A 19,356-nucleotide genomic window follows, 5' to 3' on the forward strand; every position below is an offset into this window, starting at 1 on the left:
GCACTCTGAGATCTTCTGTTCTCCTGAGCATTGATTGCTGCTGCCAGAAATGAGGAACTGGTAAAAGGCAATGAGTATGTCCACTCTTACATCCTGTTTACTCTGCTAGAACTACTGATATGATCAAACTTACTCATATCCTTAGGTGTTTTGGTGGGATGCGCTGTAGAGTGCAGCACATTGCTGAATATTGATTTCTGAACCTAAAGAAATGATTCAATTTTCAACCAAGTAGTTTACATACAGAATTTAATGCACTTTTGTGTATTTCATCCCAGTGAGTTTCATTTCATTCATTGGAGCTTGGTTCTCCCACGCTTTCTTGCACTGAGTAATACCTCCCCAAATGAGTAATCTGATTGTTCTCATTTTGCTTTCCATGATAGCAAGATTATTTACTGCCCCAAAATAGATTTTGAAGTATTTCTAAATGCAGTAAAAACAAGCTTAGAAACCTGGAATCGGTTGGGATAACCAGTATAAGGAGTTAAAAGTACAGTAAAATGTAAGGTTGAAAATATGTAGTCAATGTGCATATTTTCATGGTCTCCTCCCAAAAATGTTAAGAAAGCCAGTTTGAATATTTCCTTTGTAAATTGTTTTCTCTTCTGTTGAATGGTTTCACTCCAGGTTGTTCTGGAAGTCCTCACTTCTCTAAAAATGAGAGAACTTGGTTTCAGTTGGGTGTAGTCGCCTGTACTGCTGCTTACAGAGCTGGTTGGAAGAATTTGTGTACTGAGATGTGTCGCAGGAATGCAGGGTCTTTCTTGCTCAGCCAGGACATGGAGTAAAGAAATATTATAGAAAACTGCTTTATTCCTGTGACTTTGGATCAGCACTGCTGAACACAAACGTCTGTAAATCCTGAAAATACCTTTTGTTCCTCACCTAGCTGATACTGGAGTGTGCTGTCTTGGTGACACCAAAAACTAGAAGTTATTGAGCATGGAGTTGGAGGGACTTCCTTTCTTCCCTGGTACAAGACTTCACTCTACACTGTGCACTATTGTGTTAGAGATCATTGCTAGATCAGTTTTTCTTACATCTTGCACTGGCTTTGTCCTTTCTGTGCTGTTGCTGCTGATAAGGACACAGTGAGAGCCTGAGCACTTCTGTTCTCCTTAGCACTAACAAGGTTCCCATTTGTGAGCTGCAGTGCTGTCCTTGTTCTGCTGGAGAAATCATCAGTGCTCGTGATGCCGTCCCTTCATTGCTGCTGCTGCTGCTGTGATCTACTGCAAAACAGCACAACCTGGGCTTCTTTCCTCTTTCCTTTAGTGCCAGACATTGTGGCAAGTGCAGTTACATGAGCAGAAATCGTGGCTCTGAGCTGTCCCTGAAATGGCTGGGATATCAATTCCATACATGGCTGCTCTGCCCAAGTTAAATGAAAACTTCCACCAAAACAAGTGCTGCCAGAAATGAGAGCACCCTTTAAAGTTTAGTGGCATATATCACTTGGACATGGAAACTAGTTCCAACCTTAACACTTGTTCTCTGTATTTTCTCAAGAATTTCAGTTCTTGTGAGGCCTTTAACTTAGAATATTTTCTTAGTTTGCTTCACTCCTGCTACCATCTGTTGTTCAGTAACAGCTCGGAGCCAAGGCGGCTGATGGAGATCTGAGTTCTCCTAGATCAGCACTTGGCACCACGAGCTTTTTCACAACCCAACAAGCAGTTCCAACAGCTGCATGCATGAATCACTTAAGTTATAGTACCCTGCAGTACCCTGTAAGAATGGGTTTTGACAATCTGGTCAGATGCCACACAAGCAAAAGTGTGATGAACTGAGCTCCTTGCAAGGTGTCAAATAAATTTAAGATGATTATTTTGATACATATTTTAATGCAACATGCTCCACAGTTTCAAAACTGTTCAGAAAGTTCTAGGATTACCTAGATTGCATGTAAGAGTTTATAATTACTGAAAAAATTCAGTGGGTTGGGATGTGTGTGTGTTTATTTGTTGAAGCAAACTATTCTGACACATTCCCTGTGGCATTTCATATTACTGAGAGACAGTTTGCCCCAGCAGTAGAACAGCTCTTCACGTGTTTTCGAGTCAGTCTATATTTAAACCTCTCTCCAGCAGTATTTTATTTCAGTTGTTTTACTCTGGTTTGCCTAGCTGTGGATGCATTCTTCATTACGATCTGTGTTTATTGAAAATTCGCTGTCACAAAACCATAGAATCATTTAGGTTGTAAAAAACATCAAATCCATCCAATTCACCCAGCACTAAACCCTGTCCCCAGGTGCCACATGCACAGAGCTTTTAAACACCCCCAGGCTGATGGGTGACTCCACCACTCCCTGGCAGCCTGTCCTGGTGTTCTCCACAAACACTGTGCTCCTCCACAAACTCTGCAGAACCTCCTTTCATTCAGGGGCTGGCCCTGCAGGGCACCCCTGGCAGCTTTGCAGCAGGATTGTGTGGGTTCCAGGCTGGTTTCATAGCAGGCTGCACCAACACCAAGGGACCAGTGTCAGTGAGCCCGGTGTCACTGGGCAAACTGGGCTGCACAGCTGGGGATGTGCCCCGTGTGTAATTTGTGTTCTGCTCCAGTGGTGTCATTATTTGTTTAATGATAACCATGGCTTTGGCTGAGCGTTTCACACGAGGCCATTTACAAAGGATTTATGGAGTCCATATGTTTGGATTTCACTTTGCTGCCCAAACAAGGGGGGAGGGAGCAGGATGGAAGTTGATTTTATTTTGAACCTGCATCTGCAGACTAGCTGGAGCCAAGCAGGGTAACTATAGGATGGGACAATATCATCCAGGAATAGGGTGTTAAAACTTCTTGGGCAACTTCCACAGAGCTGCCTGGCAGGAATTCCCCCTCAGTTCCTCTTAGAAGATGAGATCAGTGAGTACCCAGGGGATAATGTGGGCTGGCTGCCAGAGAGGGGAAGCTTTCCCTGGTTCTGCAGTAGGATGGGAAAAGACAGGATTAAGTCTCGAGTTCCAAGAGATTTATCAATATTGTTGAGTTGGACTGCAAGCCTTTCACACCTAGAAAAGTGGGTAAATTGGTCTCAGGATATACAGGCTGCAGACTGAAGCAGTGAACTTGAGGATGCTGAAGTAGCTTGGGTTTAGTTTCCCACATTTTAATGAGTTCTTAAATGTTTGTAAGAGTTTTAAAGAGAAGATGTAAATATTTTCCATCAGCAATTTTCAGTTAGTGTCTTATCAGGTACTTAGCTCTACATTTTTAGAGAACTCTAGATAGGTTAAACTTGATAGTTCATACCACAAAGCAAAGCAAAGTGAGATAAAGGGCAGACAAATTTTCTGTTTTGTTTTCTCCAGGTTTTTTATATTTATCAGGTTCGCACAAATTTAGGTATGTCCTGTAACAGAAATGGATGCCAGACAGTAAGGGGTAGGTAAACAAATTCCCTTCTAACTCTACTAAAGAGCAACAGTGTGTGACACAAGGCACTGGGCACTTATCTCCTCCTCTTATCTGTAGCAGAATTGATATTAAAAATATCAATAGGAATAGGAAATCACTTTAAAACTCAATGGGAGACTTGCTCTTTTCTTTGTTTAGGCCAGTATTTTATGCCAAAATACACCAGTCAAGATGAACCTTGAGGACAGGATCTGTACAGACAGTGTAAGTGTTCCTATGGATTGGGGTCAGAGGAAGTCTCCACAGTGATCCAAGGAATATCCAGCATGAGGAAAATAATTATTTAAAGAGATATTCTGTCAGTTGATAACACACCCTTCTAGAAGAGACTGCAGAAGATGAGAGACAGGGTAAGGCACAAAAAAAAGAATGAAAGTGAGGGAGAAGAGGAAGAAGGAATCCATTGTTCCTTGTCTGCTGGGAATAGATGGGAGAATGATGTCATAAGGCAAAAGGCAAATAAAGAGAACTGGAATTCTGAAAAAGAAAAACCCTGAAAAACAGGGAAAAGAAACTCAGTAGTGCAGGCTGGTGTCTACAGGTACCACCCAGCAATCTGCATCCAACCTCCGTGCAGCAGGGAACTGAAAGCCCACCTCCATGTGCCAGCTTTTGCTGCTCTCAGGAGAGGAGCTCTGCTCAGCAGAAGACAGATGGCATTGCCATTGCCTGTGCTCCTGTGGGGGCTTTTCCAGATGGGGAATTGGAAGCTTCTTTGTGCTGCTCCAGCCTTCCTGTGCAGCAGCCTCGGGTGCTTGGGGCTCCACCAGCCTGCGTGCCTGGATCCAGTGCTGCTCAGAGAAACTGCAGCTGAACCCCCTGGGGAAATACATGGATTTATATCCAGGGTTTTCTCCCTGTCTGAGGTGTCCTTGTTGACTTCTCCTTTCTTGTGAGGAGAGATTATGGAGAGATTGCTAATAAAGGCCAAGTTACTGTCAGTGATCTGAAAAGAAAGCTGACGTTCCCCTCTGCAGAGGGGAACCCCAGGCAGCTCCGTGCCACTCACACACTGACCTCCAGCCAAACTCGGGGCTTTCCTGCACTGCTGGGATGCCTCTCCCACCTCAAGCAAGGCACAGCTGTGAGAGGTTTCTCAAAGTTACCTGAAAAATCACTGGGCAGTCCAGGAAGCATCACCCTCATTGCAACTCCCTTTGCCGCTTACGGGAATCTAAAAAAATATCATTTTAAATACCAAGCAGCCACCTTTGATCCCCACTTCCTTCACATTGAGCAAGTCACCACAGAAAGTAAAACTTTGGAGAGGTAACCTGATTCTAAGTTTTACAATCAGGTAAAGGGAGATACTAAGTTTAATCCCTTTATCTTAGTTACACATTAAATTTATGACCTCACCTGTGTAAATAAGTACATTTTGTTCCGCTTTCTTCCACCTCCTTTCCTCTGCAACTTTCCGATCTGCAGCTGCTCCAAGAGACTTTGTTCTCTCTGCTTTTTACTCAGTTTCATTCTACACTCATTACTGAATGGGCACCAGGTATTCCTGTCTACCTGTTTAGTTTCATTTCTCCCAATCTTATCAGAATAAGGAACAATCACAACAGCCAAAGATATCATATGGAAAATTTACCATGTGCTGCAACCATCCTAACAATATCACTCCATTTTTGTTCTGGAAGTTCATTGAAGGGCTAATGTTCTGATCTTTCTGCACATATATAAAGCCTTTAAAAGTCACTGGAGCAATTTATCAAGTATGTGAGAAAAGTTCATTAGCTATTTAGGAAAAAAAAAATCACTCAAATGCTGTATGAACTCCAGTCCTGTGTGTGGGAGATGGTGCTGGAATTGTTCTCTGCAGTCAGATCTGTGTCCCAATAAATTAAAATAAAAAGAGTAAGGAGCCTCTAAAGTGCAGTAAGTCCTAATGCAGAGTAGGGGCACAGAATCCCAGAATAAACCAAGCTGGAAGGGACCCACAAGGACCATCGAGTCCAGCATGTTTAAGAATGGATTTCATGTTCATTTTAATCCAACTTCTGTGAACTCTCAGGCACTCTGCTGAAGACCACAATCACTATTTTTTTTTTTGTTCTGATACAGATTTTTTCAGTACTACACAACTTCCTGGGTAACAGCATCAGTACTGTAAGGACACAGCAGCACAAAGGAATAGATCCAGGGAGTTTACCAATAACTAAAGATCACAGTGTTTGGGGAAGAGTTTGTGTGTCCTCTGTGAAGACTTTTGACTCCAGCATAAAAATAATTATATCTTCTTCAGGATGAATGTAATAATTTGTAGAGAATTTGAAAGACCTTCATAATCCAGAAAATAAAGCAAATGCTGCGTTGCCATTTATCTTCTGGAAACAAATTCAAAGTCCCAGTGAAATGCAGCATTACAAGCAGTTACAGTAACCTGACTAAACACATTAAGAAAGTGTGGAAAACAGGGTAACATTTAACACAAAGCCCATCTTTGGGAGGAGGCAAAAAAACCCAGTTACAGGCAAAAAAACCCCATGTGAAGCAGCACTTCAGCAAACGGGAAACAGAACTGAGCTATGTGCAGGCTGAAAAACCACAGAGGGAAGTGGAGTTTTTACACATGAATACCTTGATTTGGTCCTTAGGAACCCACCACGCTCACAAAACCAGGGTGGTGACCATCAGTTACAGAAAATTTTAAAAGTGTCAAGCAGGAACTACTGTAAGAAATTGCATTTGTTGAAAATGATTTTGGGCAGAGAGCAGCCACCAGCTGATTAGAATGCAGCATAGGCTGCAGCAGGGAGCGGGCACACGGCTGCACTCTCAGCTGCAGGGGGACAATAACCCTGCTCACTACAGGCACTGTGTGTTCCTTGCCTGCTACTCCTCGTGGCAATTAACCTCCCTGTTATTACAAAAATTGAGCTCAAAGTGGAAGACAAACACTCATTTGCGACGCTGAAGAAACATTTACATTCGCTGTTTCTTCAATTTTGTTTTTACCTCTGAAGCTCTTCTAAAAACAGTGAAATAAACTGGACCTGATAAGTCATCATTTGCCAAACTTCTCAGGCACATCTCAACAACTGGCATGGGCACTTTCTGTGTGTGGGCTCCTCTTCTGCACCTCTGTCTCCTTGGAGTTTGCATGCCCACTGTGGGCTGTGACCTCTGATCTGGGACCACCATCCTACCGCCAGCTACTGGAGATAAAAATCTGCTTTGGCATGTGCTCTCTAAGAAGCAAAGGGTATTTTCTCTGACAAAGATTGAGAAGGCCCCACAAACACTCAGGGGTATGAAAACAGTGCTGGTGTACTGAGCACTTCAACACATGGGCGCAATCCAAAGCAGCAGACAAAATTTCCCACTAGTTAAAACAAAGACCGTCCAAATCAAACAATCCAGGCAAGGTTTTGCCCCCAGACCTCCAAAACTATCATAATTTGTTTCTCAGGTGGAAAGCTGTGAACAAATTCAAAAAACAGCTAGGACTCAAGGCAAGTATGAGAGCTGGAGAGCAGGTGGAGGTCACCTGCTGGAGGAGTGAAGGTGCAGAAAGAAAAATGAAGAAAAAGCTGCTTATTGTACTGGGGGGGTGGGGGGCAGAGGTCACAGTTTGAGCAAAGTTTGGAATGCTATGAACCAGAGTTATCTTCATCCACTTTAAAGGGAGAACAGCCTGTCATATCCTAATGGGATTGTACTGGATGCTTTAGTTACACCAGGGAGTATAAAATGGAATTTGCAGAATTACCTGGCTCCAGCCCATGTCTCAACCCCAAGCAGCACTCAGAGGAGTGGATCTGTTTCAGCCACTGCCCAGCTGACCTCAGTTCCACACTGCAGTCACAGGCACACAGAGAACTTACCCATGTGCTCTTGCCGAGGGGCTTTCTCCCTGTTTTTCTCCAAGTTCAAATTTACAACAACATTCCTAGGCTGTAGCATAGAACTGGTGTTCAGAACCTGGGATGCACCAGCTTTGCTGCAATGTGGAACACCTGAGCAAGATGACATCTTTCAATGCCAGAAGAAAAAATGGGGAGGTTCTGGCTGTAGACAACTGTTAGAAAAGTTCTGAGGTCAAATCAAAGAGCTAAAGAAACATGTAAGATTTAAGCAGTCTCTGCATATACGGTACAAAAAGAATCTGAGATGAATGACACAGGTCACAGGTTTTTGCAGTAGGATTTTCTGAGTTAAAGAACACATTTGATGTTTGCAGATATACAGCTGTAACAGCCATAACCATTCAATTATGGACAAGTAAGGCATTTAGAACAATCACTGGCAAAATGAGGGAATGTGTCCAGCATTCAGGTGTGGCCCTCACAGCTCTCAGTTGCTAACAATATTAAGATTCAGAGATTTCTGGCAGCTTTTCTTTTTTTCTTCTTTTTTCTTTTTTTTTTTTTTTTTTTGAGTTCCATTTTATATAAGGGAATTAAAGCAATCCATTAGCAACAACTGGCAGAAAAACAGTGAGACATAATCAGCCTCAACAAAACAACCTGATCCATGCCTCCTCCTGCACTTGACAGAGCAGATTTTCCTGGGGCAGATAATGGTAACCTTTGCTCGTAGTGTTGCCTATATTTGGATGCACAAAGCTGTGTTGGTTCAGAACTTGTCAAGACTTGTAGACTTGCAGAAGAGTTTCCTTGGACTTGGTCCCTGGGCTGGCTGGAGATATAGATGAAGGCTTGGAAGCAAAGGAGGGAGAGCAGTTAGATCAGACCTGCAGAACGGGACAGGCTGTCCAGCACCAGTCCTACAGAGACACAGATCTCTTCTTCCCCTTCCCCCCTTGCACAAACACACAGTAAATTGCACCGGGAGTTACAGCTTATTCTTTGAACCAAAAAACGTGCTGGATATTTAATGGCTTACCACAGTTGCAGTTCCTGTTGCTTATTCTGAAGCACACTGCAGTTGTTCTTGGATGTTCATATCTTGTTCTTTGTATTCCTGTTTGAAAAGGGACATTCCAGCCTCCTGTAAGCACCTCCCAGCTGTGATTAACATTAGTGCCTGGAGAGTGCTGGAGATTGTGCGGCACAGGCTGGCCCGGGCGGTGGAACAGAAATACCTTTGCAGATCAGGGCCTTTTGCTGGCACCAGGAGGGCAGCAAAACAAGGCCAGTCCTCATTCACCTCAAGACAATTTATTCCTGGCACAGGTTGCTTTTCTCTGAACAAGCGTTTTCCAAAATTATCTTTGCATAATGATCAGCACAGAGATGAAACAACTGAGAAGGAACAGAACAACCTGAATCCCTCAGTGATATGCACATCACACTTGAGAAACTGGAGCAGTTGTTGCATCTCTATAAATTCAGAAGGCTCCTACCACAAGAAATAAGAACCTAACTCGTGAAAGCAATTTTATTTAAGTATTTGGAGGGAAACTTTCATATAATGAGTAAAAATACTAGAGTTGAATGTTGCTAAAAAAAGTCAGGATGATGGGCTCTCTGTGCAAGTACAGCAGTGTCTGATGGAGAGGGGAAGAGAGGGTTTTCATAATATAATTCCTTTCAAATAAAAATATTAAATGCTACTTAACTGGAATACATGTCATCATTTTTTATACAGTCAAGAGAATGAAAAAACAAAAAAAAAGCGCAATTTAAAGAACGCAACCTACAATGGAATAACTTTATTTGCAGCAGAGACAGAATAAGACTGCTTTTATGAAAATTACAAAGAAACATGATACAACAAAAATAGGGTGTGGGAAATTTCCCACTAAGATTAAAAATGAAAAACAAAAAAAGAGTTCACTTTTTGAACACCATTATTATTCAAACACATATGAAGTTTCAACCTAGTTTTTTTTATACATGGGAAACACTGTTAAACTGAATCTTCAAGAGTGAGAAGGCACCATGAACTGTTGGTTGATACCTTTAATGCACACTCAAGAAAGAAGAAATGATCTGGCATGATGCAAAAATTCATTAAGTGTTTATATATATTCATATATCTTTTCGTAAAAAAAAAAAAAAGCGGCAACAAGTCATTACTTCAGTGCCAAATGAACTCGTGTCTGGCTGACTCGCTCATGAGGACGATTCTCACTTAGACCTGTGTGGTATTTCTGTACAGTGGTGGAAGTGGGTGATTTTGTGTTGTTGCCTTTCATATTAGATTGGTAAATCAAGCGTTTTCTAGGTTCTGAGAAGCCAATCCTATGAAGTATTCCTAGATTCTATGCAAACGGAATCATTAAATGCACTGCCTAGAATGAAATACTCGTCTGTACGGCGTGGCAATCCCACCGGATTCAGTTTGATATGTAATGTCTTGTAGCAGATGTTATAACAAAAATAACTTTTGCTTTTTGATTTACCTCACTGAGGCCATTAATGCTGTTCCTATAGTTGGTTTTCTGGAGTTGGATGACACTTCACTGCTGTCCAAAATGAGTTTGAACCTTAACCCTCCAGAGTTTGTTCACTTTGTTGCTTATATTATTGCACTAGCTACTAAAGTCTTATATCTTCCTATATAAATCTAATTGATCAGAGTGCAGATTCTGTATTTAGCTAATGAACTGTATGAAATAAATAAAATAAGGGGATTTTCTGGTCAGAGTTGCTGATATGTTGAATACCTTAATTATTTCTAAAGTAAACAGTTTTGGTGTATATTCTTAAAAACCTATGGTGATTCAGCATAAAAGCCTTGACATAATACTTAAAGAATGGATTTGTTCTCCTTCTCAAAAACGCATCAAAGAATTGTTTTAAATACAGAATCTGTGAGGCTTCCTACAAATTCATCTAAGTCGTAATACAAACACAGTTTGTAACTTGATAATATAGAAAGTTCTCTAGTGTCCATTGAAGTAAGGTCCCCAAAATGCAGTCTGTTTTGTTTCTGAATGGCAAAACATTAAGCGGTTCCACTGGCTGAGTAGGAGAACTGAGGAAAATGAGGTCTTCTCTCGTTATCTACACAATCCATGCTGTCATCTAAAAGAGGAATAAAAAACATTAAAAAGTTAGGAACAAACATTAAAAGTTAGTAAAAAACATTAAAAAGGTAGTAACATTTGCTACCTTTAGTTTTGTTTGCAGCAAATCAACAATAAGATAATGCATGGTAAAGTGATTTCAGAAAATAGATGTTCAGATGTCCATTTAAAATTGCTAGGAGCTGCATTGCTTAAATCCACACTCAGTGTTCTGAACTTCTGGCAATTGCTATTTTAGAGCATCAAACATGCTCAGTTATCACAAAAATACAATATTTTGATGGGACATTAGCCCATGCTCAACTGAGTGCTTGCATATACACAGTGTGTGTGGATATGGACATGAGCCAAACATTTTTATCACTGATTTCCAGTGGGAATGCGCAAATTTGGAAAAGACCACAGTACAAATAATTTCACTCTTATTAAGCAGGTTTTTCATTTTATCAACTTCTTGGTCAAATACATATGGAAAACCCTCAAGTTTAAACTGACACTTTTTTAAATGGGCAGAAGAGACCCATCACAGCAAATTACTTCTGGTGGTGTGGAGAACACAGTGGGAAACATTTGGAAAAACTTTACCTTGGTCAGGAGGAGTGATTGTTATCATCTGTGCTGTAAATTCTTCATCAAAGTATCTTGTATCTGTTTCAGATGTAACCTGTGGCTTGAATGGAGGTACAAGCTAAGGAAAGAAAAAAAAAGTGTCCACTTTTACAGGTTCTTGCAGTGCTGTTTGAAACAAGTAGAATTTGTTTCTACAAATTCTAGAAGCTACAGTGCCTTTTTCTATCTTCCTAAAATGTCTACAAAACACCAGCTCACAAAGGAAGCATATATAGTAAAAACACTTACTTAGGTGTGCACTTACTATTTATGGGGCATTTAAGGCATTTTTTCCCGCTACGATTTAACTGCACAAAGAAAACTTAGAATCCTAACATTTCTTCAAGTAACAACATGCTGACCAGTGTTTAAAAATAACAACACATACTAGTTCCCCACATCATTATATGGAAATTGTCAGCCTCATCTAGTCAGATTTATGCTTAAGGAGGATGAAAATTTTTAAAAAAGATGCTTAGTGATATAAAACTTATCAGCTAATCCTGTGTATCACCACAAGGGCTGTAACATTCACCAAGAAGTTTCAGCTACACTGCTACTGTGCCCATGCAGCTCCCACTGGAGATCTGACCAACCCAGCAGAACCTAGGCCAAGGCAGCAGCAACACTAAGCTTTAATATTCCTGGTCCCCTGTCACTGTCCTATTTTCTGGAAAAATCCCTTCACCAGGACTTCTTCTCCTGGGAAGCTGAGAAGCCTCAGAGAAAAAGGAAAACATTATTATCTCATTTGCTTCTGCTGTGTTTTGCTGCTTTGGAATGTTGTTGGAGATTGTTTATCCAACTTGTGAATTGCTTTGACTTAATGACCAATCACAGTCAGGCTGTGTCAGGACTCTGGAGAAAGTCATGGGGTTTTAACTAGTATCTTGTTAAGCCTTCTGTAAGTATCCTTTCTCTGTTCTTTAGTATAGTTTTAGTATAGTATTCTTTAATATCATATCATATCATATCATATATCATATCATATCATATCTCATATAATATCATATCATAATAAATTTGCCTTCTAAGAACATGGAATCAGATTCATCATTCCTTCCTGCCATGGAGGACCCCGAAAATACCACAGTCCCCAAAAGCAGTTTGATGTCAACTCTGAACTTCGAAAACCTGGAGTGGTTACAAAAACCTGAGCCCAGTCAGCAGCGAACATCCTCCTCTTGCTACACCAGGAGCTGCACTTGCTGGGGTTTATTCCTGAAACTCAGGCAGACAGGCTGGAAATCATCCATGTGTACCTAGGCAAGCTCTGGCGAGAGCAGCTCCAGATGGAGCGGAGCTGCCTGGCTGGGGCTGGAGGAGGAGCGCGCCGGGGAAGCGGGACGGGGAGCTGGCTGCATACAGATGCACACACTTGGAACGTGGACAGCTCTGGAGGGCACTGGAGAAGGATTCAGACCCTGCCCACCTTCCCCTGCATGGGGGCAGAACCAGGATGTGCACAGGGCTCTGAAAGCACAGGGACAGGGATCCTGCTCGCCCACCACCGGGGTTACGTGGGGCCGCCTTTTAATAGCGCACAGCCACACCGGGCAGCAATTCAGGAGCATGACTGAGGAAGCCTCAAGCTTCCAATCCAAAACTGCAGGGAGAGGTTTAGCAAGGTGGATGGCAAATTGCTCCAACTGGAATTACGCAGTGACCCCAGACATGCACTCCTGCATTTGTACAAACAAGAACGACGCCAACAGAAATCACTACCTGGAAAACATCAGCAAATCTTGGAATACATAAAACACCTCTTCCCCACCTCCAACTCTACCTCCTGCTTGGATGTGAAGAATCATTTGTTTGTCAACTTTCAAGCTCCCTATCACCAGGATGGTCTTTCTGATCTGTTTTGAGAGCACTTAACAGTGTCCTGTCTTACAAACAGCAATCCAATCAAATGGGCTCCTTTTCAATGTAAAGACAGTAAGTAATGTAATGTATACATATGGCAACGCTCCCACATACAAAGAAAAATTTACTGTTTAAAATCAATCCTTAAAAATTTAGAAGCATAAAAGCTCTGTTCATTATAAGAGAACCCAATTATAGTATATATTCATCATCTTTTTTTCCCAGTTACTCACAATGCTCTGTGCCCAAGAACAGCTTAAAGGAGCTGGGTACATTACCCTTACAAAAAAATATTAGATCCTCAGAAGTGGTCTTTATGTCCTGACTTTAAAAAGGAACAGCAAACAGGATATCCCAAAGTCAGGAGTTACTCTGAGCCTTGCAGTCCCCTGAAGCTATTGAAGAGGGAATGCTTTACATTATAATGTTAATAACACTTCTCAATCAAATCACACCAACATATTACATATAAAAGCCCTGTGGAGCAGGAAGATTCTTCCTCATGTAACTCTATTCCCTCTCTCTCCTTGCAGCAGCTTCTGCCTACTTCCCAAAGCAGCCCTGGTTTGACAGGCTGTGCATGTGTGTGTGTGAAGCTCTATCTGTCCTTTTAAGCTAATGGTGGCTTTGGCACTCACAGTGCCCCCAGTTGCTCTCATTGCTGTGCACAGCTCGGAATGATTTAGGGCTTGGGCACTGCAGCAGCCACCTGAACTGAGCACACTGGAGCCACTCAGAGCAGCAATCCCAAGCCAGCACACATGTGGAATGGGCTAGCACTGCCTGGATCATTTTCCTTTTTATTTTAGTATCTGTTAAAAGCAACTTGAGACAGATTATGATGCACCCACAAGACATCTTTTCCCCCACGCTGTCAAATTCTGAGCGCTAAGCTGGAAACAGAGGGGAAGCCGCAGAAAGCTCCAACGCTGCCTTTAACAAGCAAATATGTCACTTTACTGGGAAGCTGTCACTGCAAGAGCTCTGCAGTTCAACTGGCAGGGAGGTGCCACCTGTAACCTCCCACGGCTGCAGACCTGCATTGGTACCCACAGGCTCATGCTGGTTTAAGAGAGAAAAGGGACCTGAAAAAAATCCCCATGTGATTAAAATCTCTTTGAGTATGTTTTGCTTGTGGGTGGGCAAAATACTGCAAATTAAACTGCACCTTTCTCTGCACCAGAGACAGACAGCACTCTGCCAAGTGAGCCTAATAAACATTTTAAATCTGGGGGACAACCCCAGTTATTCAAAGCTCCTTGTAATTTAAAGCAAAGCTATGTTTGCAAAAAGCTTAATTACAAAGCAAATGTTCTGGATTACCCAAGCCCATACTCATACAAATACCCAGCATTACTGGAGATGGTGGGGAACCAGGCTTAGCACACAAACAGCTCTCAGCAGCTGACAAAATGCAGCTTGAATCCATGGGACTGCACTCTAGGTAATGCTGCAAGGCCCCCTTTGGACCACCAGAATGTAGGTGACATCTACTCACAGGCTCTCCATTTGCACAGTGTGCCTGCCTCAGATGCAAACACTAATGGGACATGAGCAAAGCCAGGATCTGGACTCCTTGGATATGCCAAGGTCAGGAATAGTCTCAATCAGCACACAGTTTTCTCTAGAAGATGCAAGTATTTGGAATTTCCTGATAAGTTTTCAGAATCCTTACCACTATGGAACAATTTATGAAGGCTTTCTCAGTCCTGTAGATAAATAAAACATTGTCTCCAGCTTGTGTGATTTCTCTTCTGTTCAGGGAACTGGGACTACTACCAAATGACAAATTACTCAAAATATTTGAGCCCCACTGTCAGCTTTTTACCTTAAACTGCAAAAAAACCAGCAAACCCTCAAGCATTCAGTTTGTCAGCTGGGTGAAAATGGGGACAACTTCCTGTTTAAAATAAGAATTCAGATCTTCTTTTCATGTTATACTGAATAAACTCCACAGAACTTTCTCCTGTCCTCATGACTGCATGCAGCTCTCCCTCAAGGGATGCTCTGAAAGGACTGAGGTTTTAATGTCTTATCCACACTTTCAAGGCACAAAAACTTGTTTTATGATTTTTCAGTTCTTTTAGCCACACAGACCTGTGAGGAAATGAAAGAAAAGAAGGAAACAGAGCCCTCTCTGTAGCAGTATACAGGCACTACAATATGGGAACTCAGTTTCTGCCAAGTTTCTTACCTGCTCCCACCAACTGGTGGGACAACCAAACTGCATTTAGAGATCAAATGAGATCTGATACCACGAGGGACTGCTGGGGGGAAGGAGGGAAATCAGGAAAGGCTGGGATTCAGTGAGATCATGTGGCACCAGTAGATGGGAGCCTTGAATCAGCAGATGCACGTTTGGCTGCATTTCATGAGTGCTATGAGAATGTGTCTGCTGAGAACTGAACGTGAGAGGACAACAGCACACCACCCTTAGAGCACAAAGGAGGGCATCTTGGAGGTGTGAAAGAGTTATCTGAGAAGGAAGGGGCAGAGAGGCACAGACAACTGATGAAACACATTCTTACAGGAAGGGCTGGGCTCTTTGACTTGAGCTCCCACTGAAAAGCCAACAAACCCAGTGGGTCTCAAAGAAAACCCATGAGAAATAACACCAAATGCAGACCATGTCATATCAGTCCTTTGCCACACAAAAAAGTAGTATTAGGCTTGGATTGATGTAAGTCCAGTCTTTGGACTTGTCTTGAATGCTGACAGGAAAAGTGCAATGGGAAAGAAAAGCCCATCTTCTACTACTCCCTCAAGGAAGTTTGGCTTCAGATGCTCAGGAACCAGCAGCAACTCTGGGCTTCCAAGGGATGCTTCAGTCAACAGCAAGAAATGGCAGCAAGAGTTCATAGGAAAAGCCATTTTAAATGCTTATATACTCTAAATTTGGAAGCTATTTTGATTACATCCTATTTATTGAGCCATAAAACCATGTATCTCATTAAAAGATACTCCTATCACTGCAAAATAAAAATCCAGAAGTAATATGATCACAGTATTTTAAGCTGTTGCTAAAAACAACTGCAAACCTTTTCTGTGGAGGGTTTCTGTGTACCTTTAGAGAGCAACAAAATTTGAAACATTTGATACATCCACAGCTACAATTCACCTTGGGAGAACAGTTGTATAAATACCTTTTTCTCGTATACATCTTGCCAAACAATGCCAGCAAAGAATTTGTGCTGCATAATCTCCTTGGCATCATCAGGACCACCACCTAACCTGTAGGAGGCAAAATAAGTAATTAAATGTTTGAGTACAGTTATTTTTTTCTAATACAATTTTTATTGCAGTGTACTGAAGAAATCTGGAGTTCATATAATGCATTTGGGAGCAGTTCTAGCGTTTGCTGTGTGTTTGGTTTTTTGTGCAAGGCCTATTTTAGGCTTCAACACAGTTCCACTAAAAGATTTAAAAACAGGCTAACAAACAGAATTAGAAAAAATGTCTCCCTTAGACAAAGAGAAAACAATAACCACAGTTCAAAAAAACTGCCCTTCAGGAATGATGCTGTCCTACGGACCACAGCAGATCCTGTAAAGTAAAAGGTCTGAGCCACAAATCCTTCTCTCTATATTAACATGCAACTACCCCTTACAGTCTTCTAGAGTACAGTGATGCCAGCAGTAAAACTGAATTTGAAGTGAAAGAGAGACCAGGCTTTTTAAGGCAAACTGATTTATGCAACCTGATTTAAATTTCCATTAAAGAAAACAGTTGACAACTGCAGTGATAATATCACAGCATATGCAAATCTTTCCTCTTCCTTGGCTTCAGGAAAGCACAAAGGGTGTTTTATTGACTTGAGGTATATCAAGATAAAGCACTTTTATTCCAAAATAAAACTGTCCACACAGCTTATAGATGCAATCAGTTTTGCTGCAGTGTTGAGCTAACTGATGCTTAAATTTTGCTGTGGAGGTTAAAATGTTCTCTAAAAGACTGAACCACATCTGCAAGCGAAGGAGGCACTGAGAGAACAAAACAGATACTGGGTCATCAGCAGGAGACTCAGGTAACAAGGTTAAAACAATGCTCAGGTGTTACCATGCTCACCCAGGCTGATCTCTAGGATCTGCCTGTTCTCCCATGCCTGGTGCCACTGGCAAGCTGAGATACTGACCCCATTTCCAGAGCTTGAAGCAATGACTCTACAAGAGCCAGGCTAGAATTATACTGTTACAGACATCAGGGACAAGGGCTGTTCTCTGGGCCTGGAGCCAACACCTGGCCAGGCCTCATCCATTGTGCACAACATCTGGCCCTGAATGTCCTCTGGGCCACCTGTGGTAACCCCATGCCCCAGCTCACGATTATCTGGGGATAGAGGGGAGGGGTTTGGTTCAAAATATCAGAGAAAATATGAAGGCTGTGCTAAAAGCCATTGAGGTGGTATTTTTACACTGCATGCTCTGGAATGCAGCATGAAAGCACAATGCTGTTGGGACAGCACTGGATGACAGCTCAGCATGGAAAAGTCAAGTACTGTGACACTTTGTTCTCAGTGCTCACTGGAAATGGATCCTGAGGCACTCAAGCCCTCAGCCATGCCCCAGCATCATCTCAGAGAAGGGAAACTGGCAGAGGCCACAGCTGTACCAGGGACACCCAGCAGCACAGGTGCCTGACAGTCCAGGGGCTGTGCTTGCTTGCCCTCTTCCATCACAGTGCCACAGTGACCTAAGGGGTTTGCTCCCCATCCTCCTTCTGGAAATGTGCAGTGGAACAGCTCCCCAGCCTCCCAATACCCGGGGGACTCTCTCCTCCCCAGGTGAGCTCTAAGACCAACCCAAGTCCACCCCAGAGCCCCAGGGGCCAAACCAAGCCGGATGAGAGCTCTCCCATCTGCCTGGCAGCACTTTGTACAGCTGCAGAGCAGCCTGGAACAGAGACAAACTCCAGGGCAGCCTGGGAACAGAAACAAACTCTGTGAGTAATCATCTCTTGGCTGGTTCCCTCCAGGTGCAGTGGCTTTGCCAAGGCTCTGCCAGACTCCTTGTTGCTTCCACAGCACAATGATGATGGCTGATGGAGAGGGTGGAGTCAATCCTCTTCATCCACAGATGTCCACAGACTGCACAGGAGCTCGGCAGTGACTCTGAGCTAAGAAGCACCTGAATGTGCTCTGCAGAAGCAGGCAGGAAGGCTGGCTGGCTGCAGCCATGTACAAGTGCTTTGCAGAATATGTTATCTAATGCGAGCCTGTGTTCCATGAAGGGCAAACACACATTCAGGGAAATGCCAAGAAAGACTCCAGATGTTTTACTTACCTTTTAAAAATGACACAAATCCAGTCAAAGTGAATGGTGAAACAAAAGAAACCTCGTATTTTGGATATGGATTTATTCCAAAATACAGTTTTGTTTTCCAGAATTATTACAAAAGGTTTGTCTCAAGGACAACAGAATTAAATTGGCAACTAGCACAAAAATCATGGTTAAGCACCAGTGAGAATGTAAAGAACAGCAGGTTTATCTTTCATAGGGACATGCAATAAATAAAGTAAAATGCAGCAGAAATAAGAGCTCTGAAGAGATTCCTGGATAATAAAGTTAAATTCTGCACATTTAAGACAGTCTTTTTTTTTAAGACAGAATCAAAAATAGTATATATAGGACTTGAAAAGCAAAAGCTACAGAAATTTACAGTATATAAAGAAATAGAACAGAAAGTATGGAAGCCAAAAAGCAATTTAAAGAAAAAGAAGAAAAAATACCCCTCAAAATCTAACCACCAAACAATTCTGGTTATTCATTCAATTTCTATCTACACTTGAGAGACTTTCTTATTTTAGTTAAATCCAAAAGTGAAAATTATTAATAAAGTGCAACATCAATATTAAAATGAAATTATTTTCACATTTTAAATTTTTATGAAACTGTATATTGCTTTTAAGTCCCTTTAACCATTTAATGACAAATGATTGTGCTCCACAAACTGAGGGCAGTCAGCCATCATTCCACAGATATATCATATAAAAATAAATTTTAAAACTTGCTGTACTGTATTTTTAACACACATATATATATAAATATAGTCTGTAAACACACAGGAAGATTGCAATTAGTGAATCACATGAAAAATAATGTATCTCTACTTGCCCACTTACTTCTAGAAGTAAACAGTGCTCAGCTCCCAGGTCCATTCCCAGCTCTTTAAAAAGAAACCTGCACACTTCTGGTTTTCCAGCCCTGTCTTCACATGATTTCTCTGAGTCAGCCCTGCCCCCATACCTGATTCTACCATGGCACATCTCCTCCAGGCTTAAGAATGACAGCCCAGCAAAGGCTGTTGGTGTTCACCAGCTCCAAGTACACAGACTCCTACTTCTCCTCCTCTGACACAGTCAAGATGGACATCAGTAGCTTATTTTACTATGGCCCTTACCTTCAGAGGCTTCCAATAGCCACAGGAAGGATTTGGGAGCTCTATCCACATCAGTTTCCCGTGACTGGCACTATCAGCATAGAGAAGCTGTCTTTGGCTCTGAGAACAGCATGATTGGAAGA

The 19,356-nt window shown here is 42.1% G+C and overlaps 1 protein-coding gene across 1 annotated transcript in view; it reads right to left on the minus strand.

The window, feature by feature from the left end:
• Positions 1 to 8,743: 8,743 nt before the first annotated feature.
• Positions 8,744 to 19,356, minus strand: part of AKT1 (AKT serine/threonine kinase 1) — a 77,439-nt gene continuing 66,826 nt past the window's right edge. Inside the window, exons 12-14 of the mRNA XM_054286714.1 lie at positions 15,982 to 16,069; positions 10,949 to 11,051; positions 8,744 to 10,361 (exon numbers count right to left, since the gene is read on the minus strand). Of these exons, the coding sequence (XP_054142689.1) occupies positions 10,282 to 10,361; positions 10,949 to 11,051; positions 15,982 to 16,069 (271 nt within the window). The 3' untranslated portion in view covers positions 8,744 to 10,281. The remainder of the gene's footprint in view (positions 10,362 to 10,948; positions 11,052 to 15,981; positions 16,070 to 19,356) is intronic.

Source organism: Melozone crissalis, unplaced genomic scaffold (genome assembly GCF_028551555.1).
Source record: "Melozone crissalis strain CALT ecotype California unplaced genomic scaffold, PUWL_Pcris_2 ptg000056l_1, whole genome shotgun sequence".
In the NCBI taxonomy this organism is placed as follows: domain Eukaryota; kingdom Metazoa; phylum Chordata; class Aves; order Passeriformes; family Passerellidae; genus Melozone; species Melozone crissalis.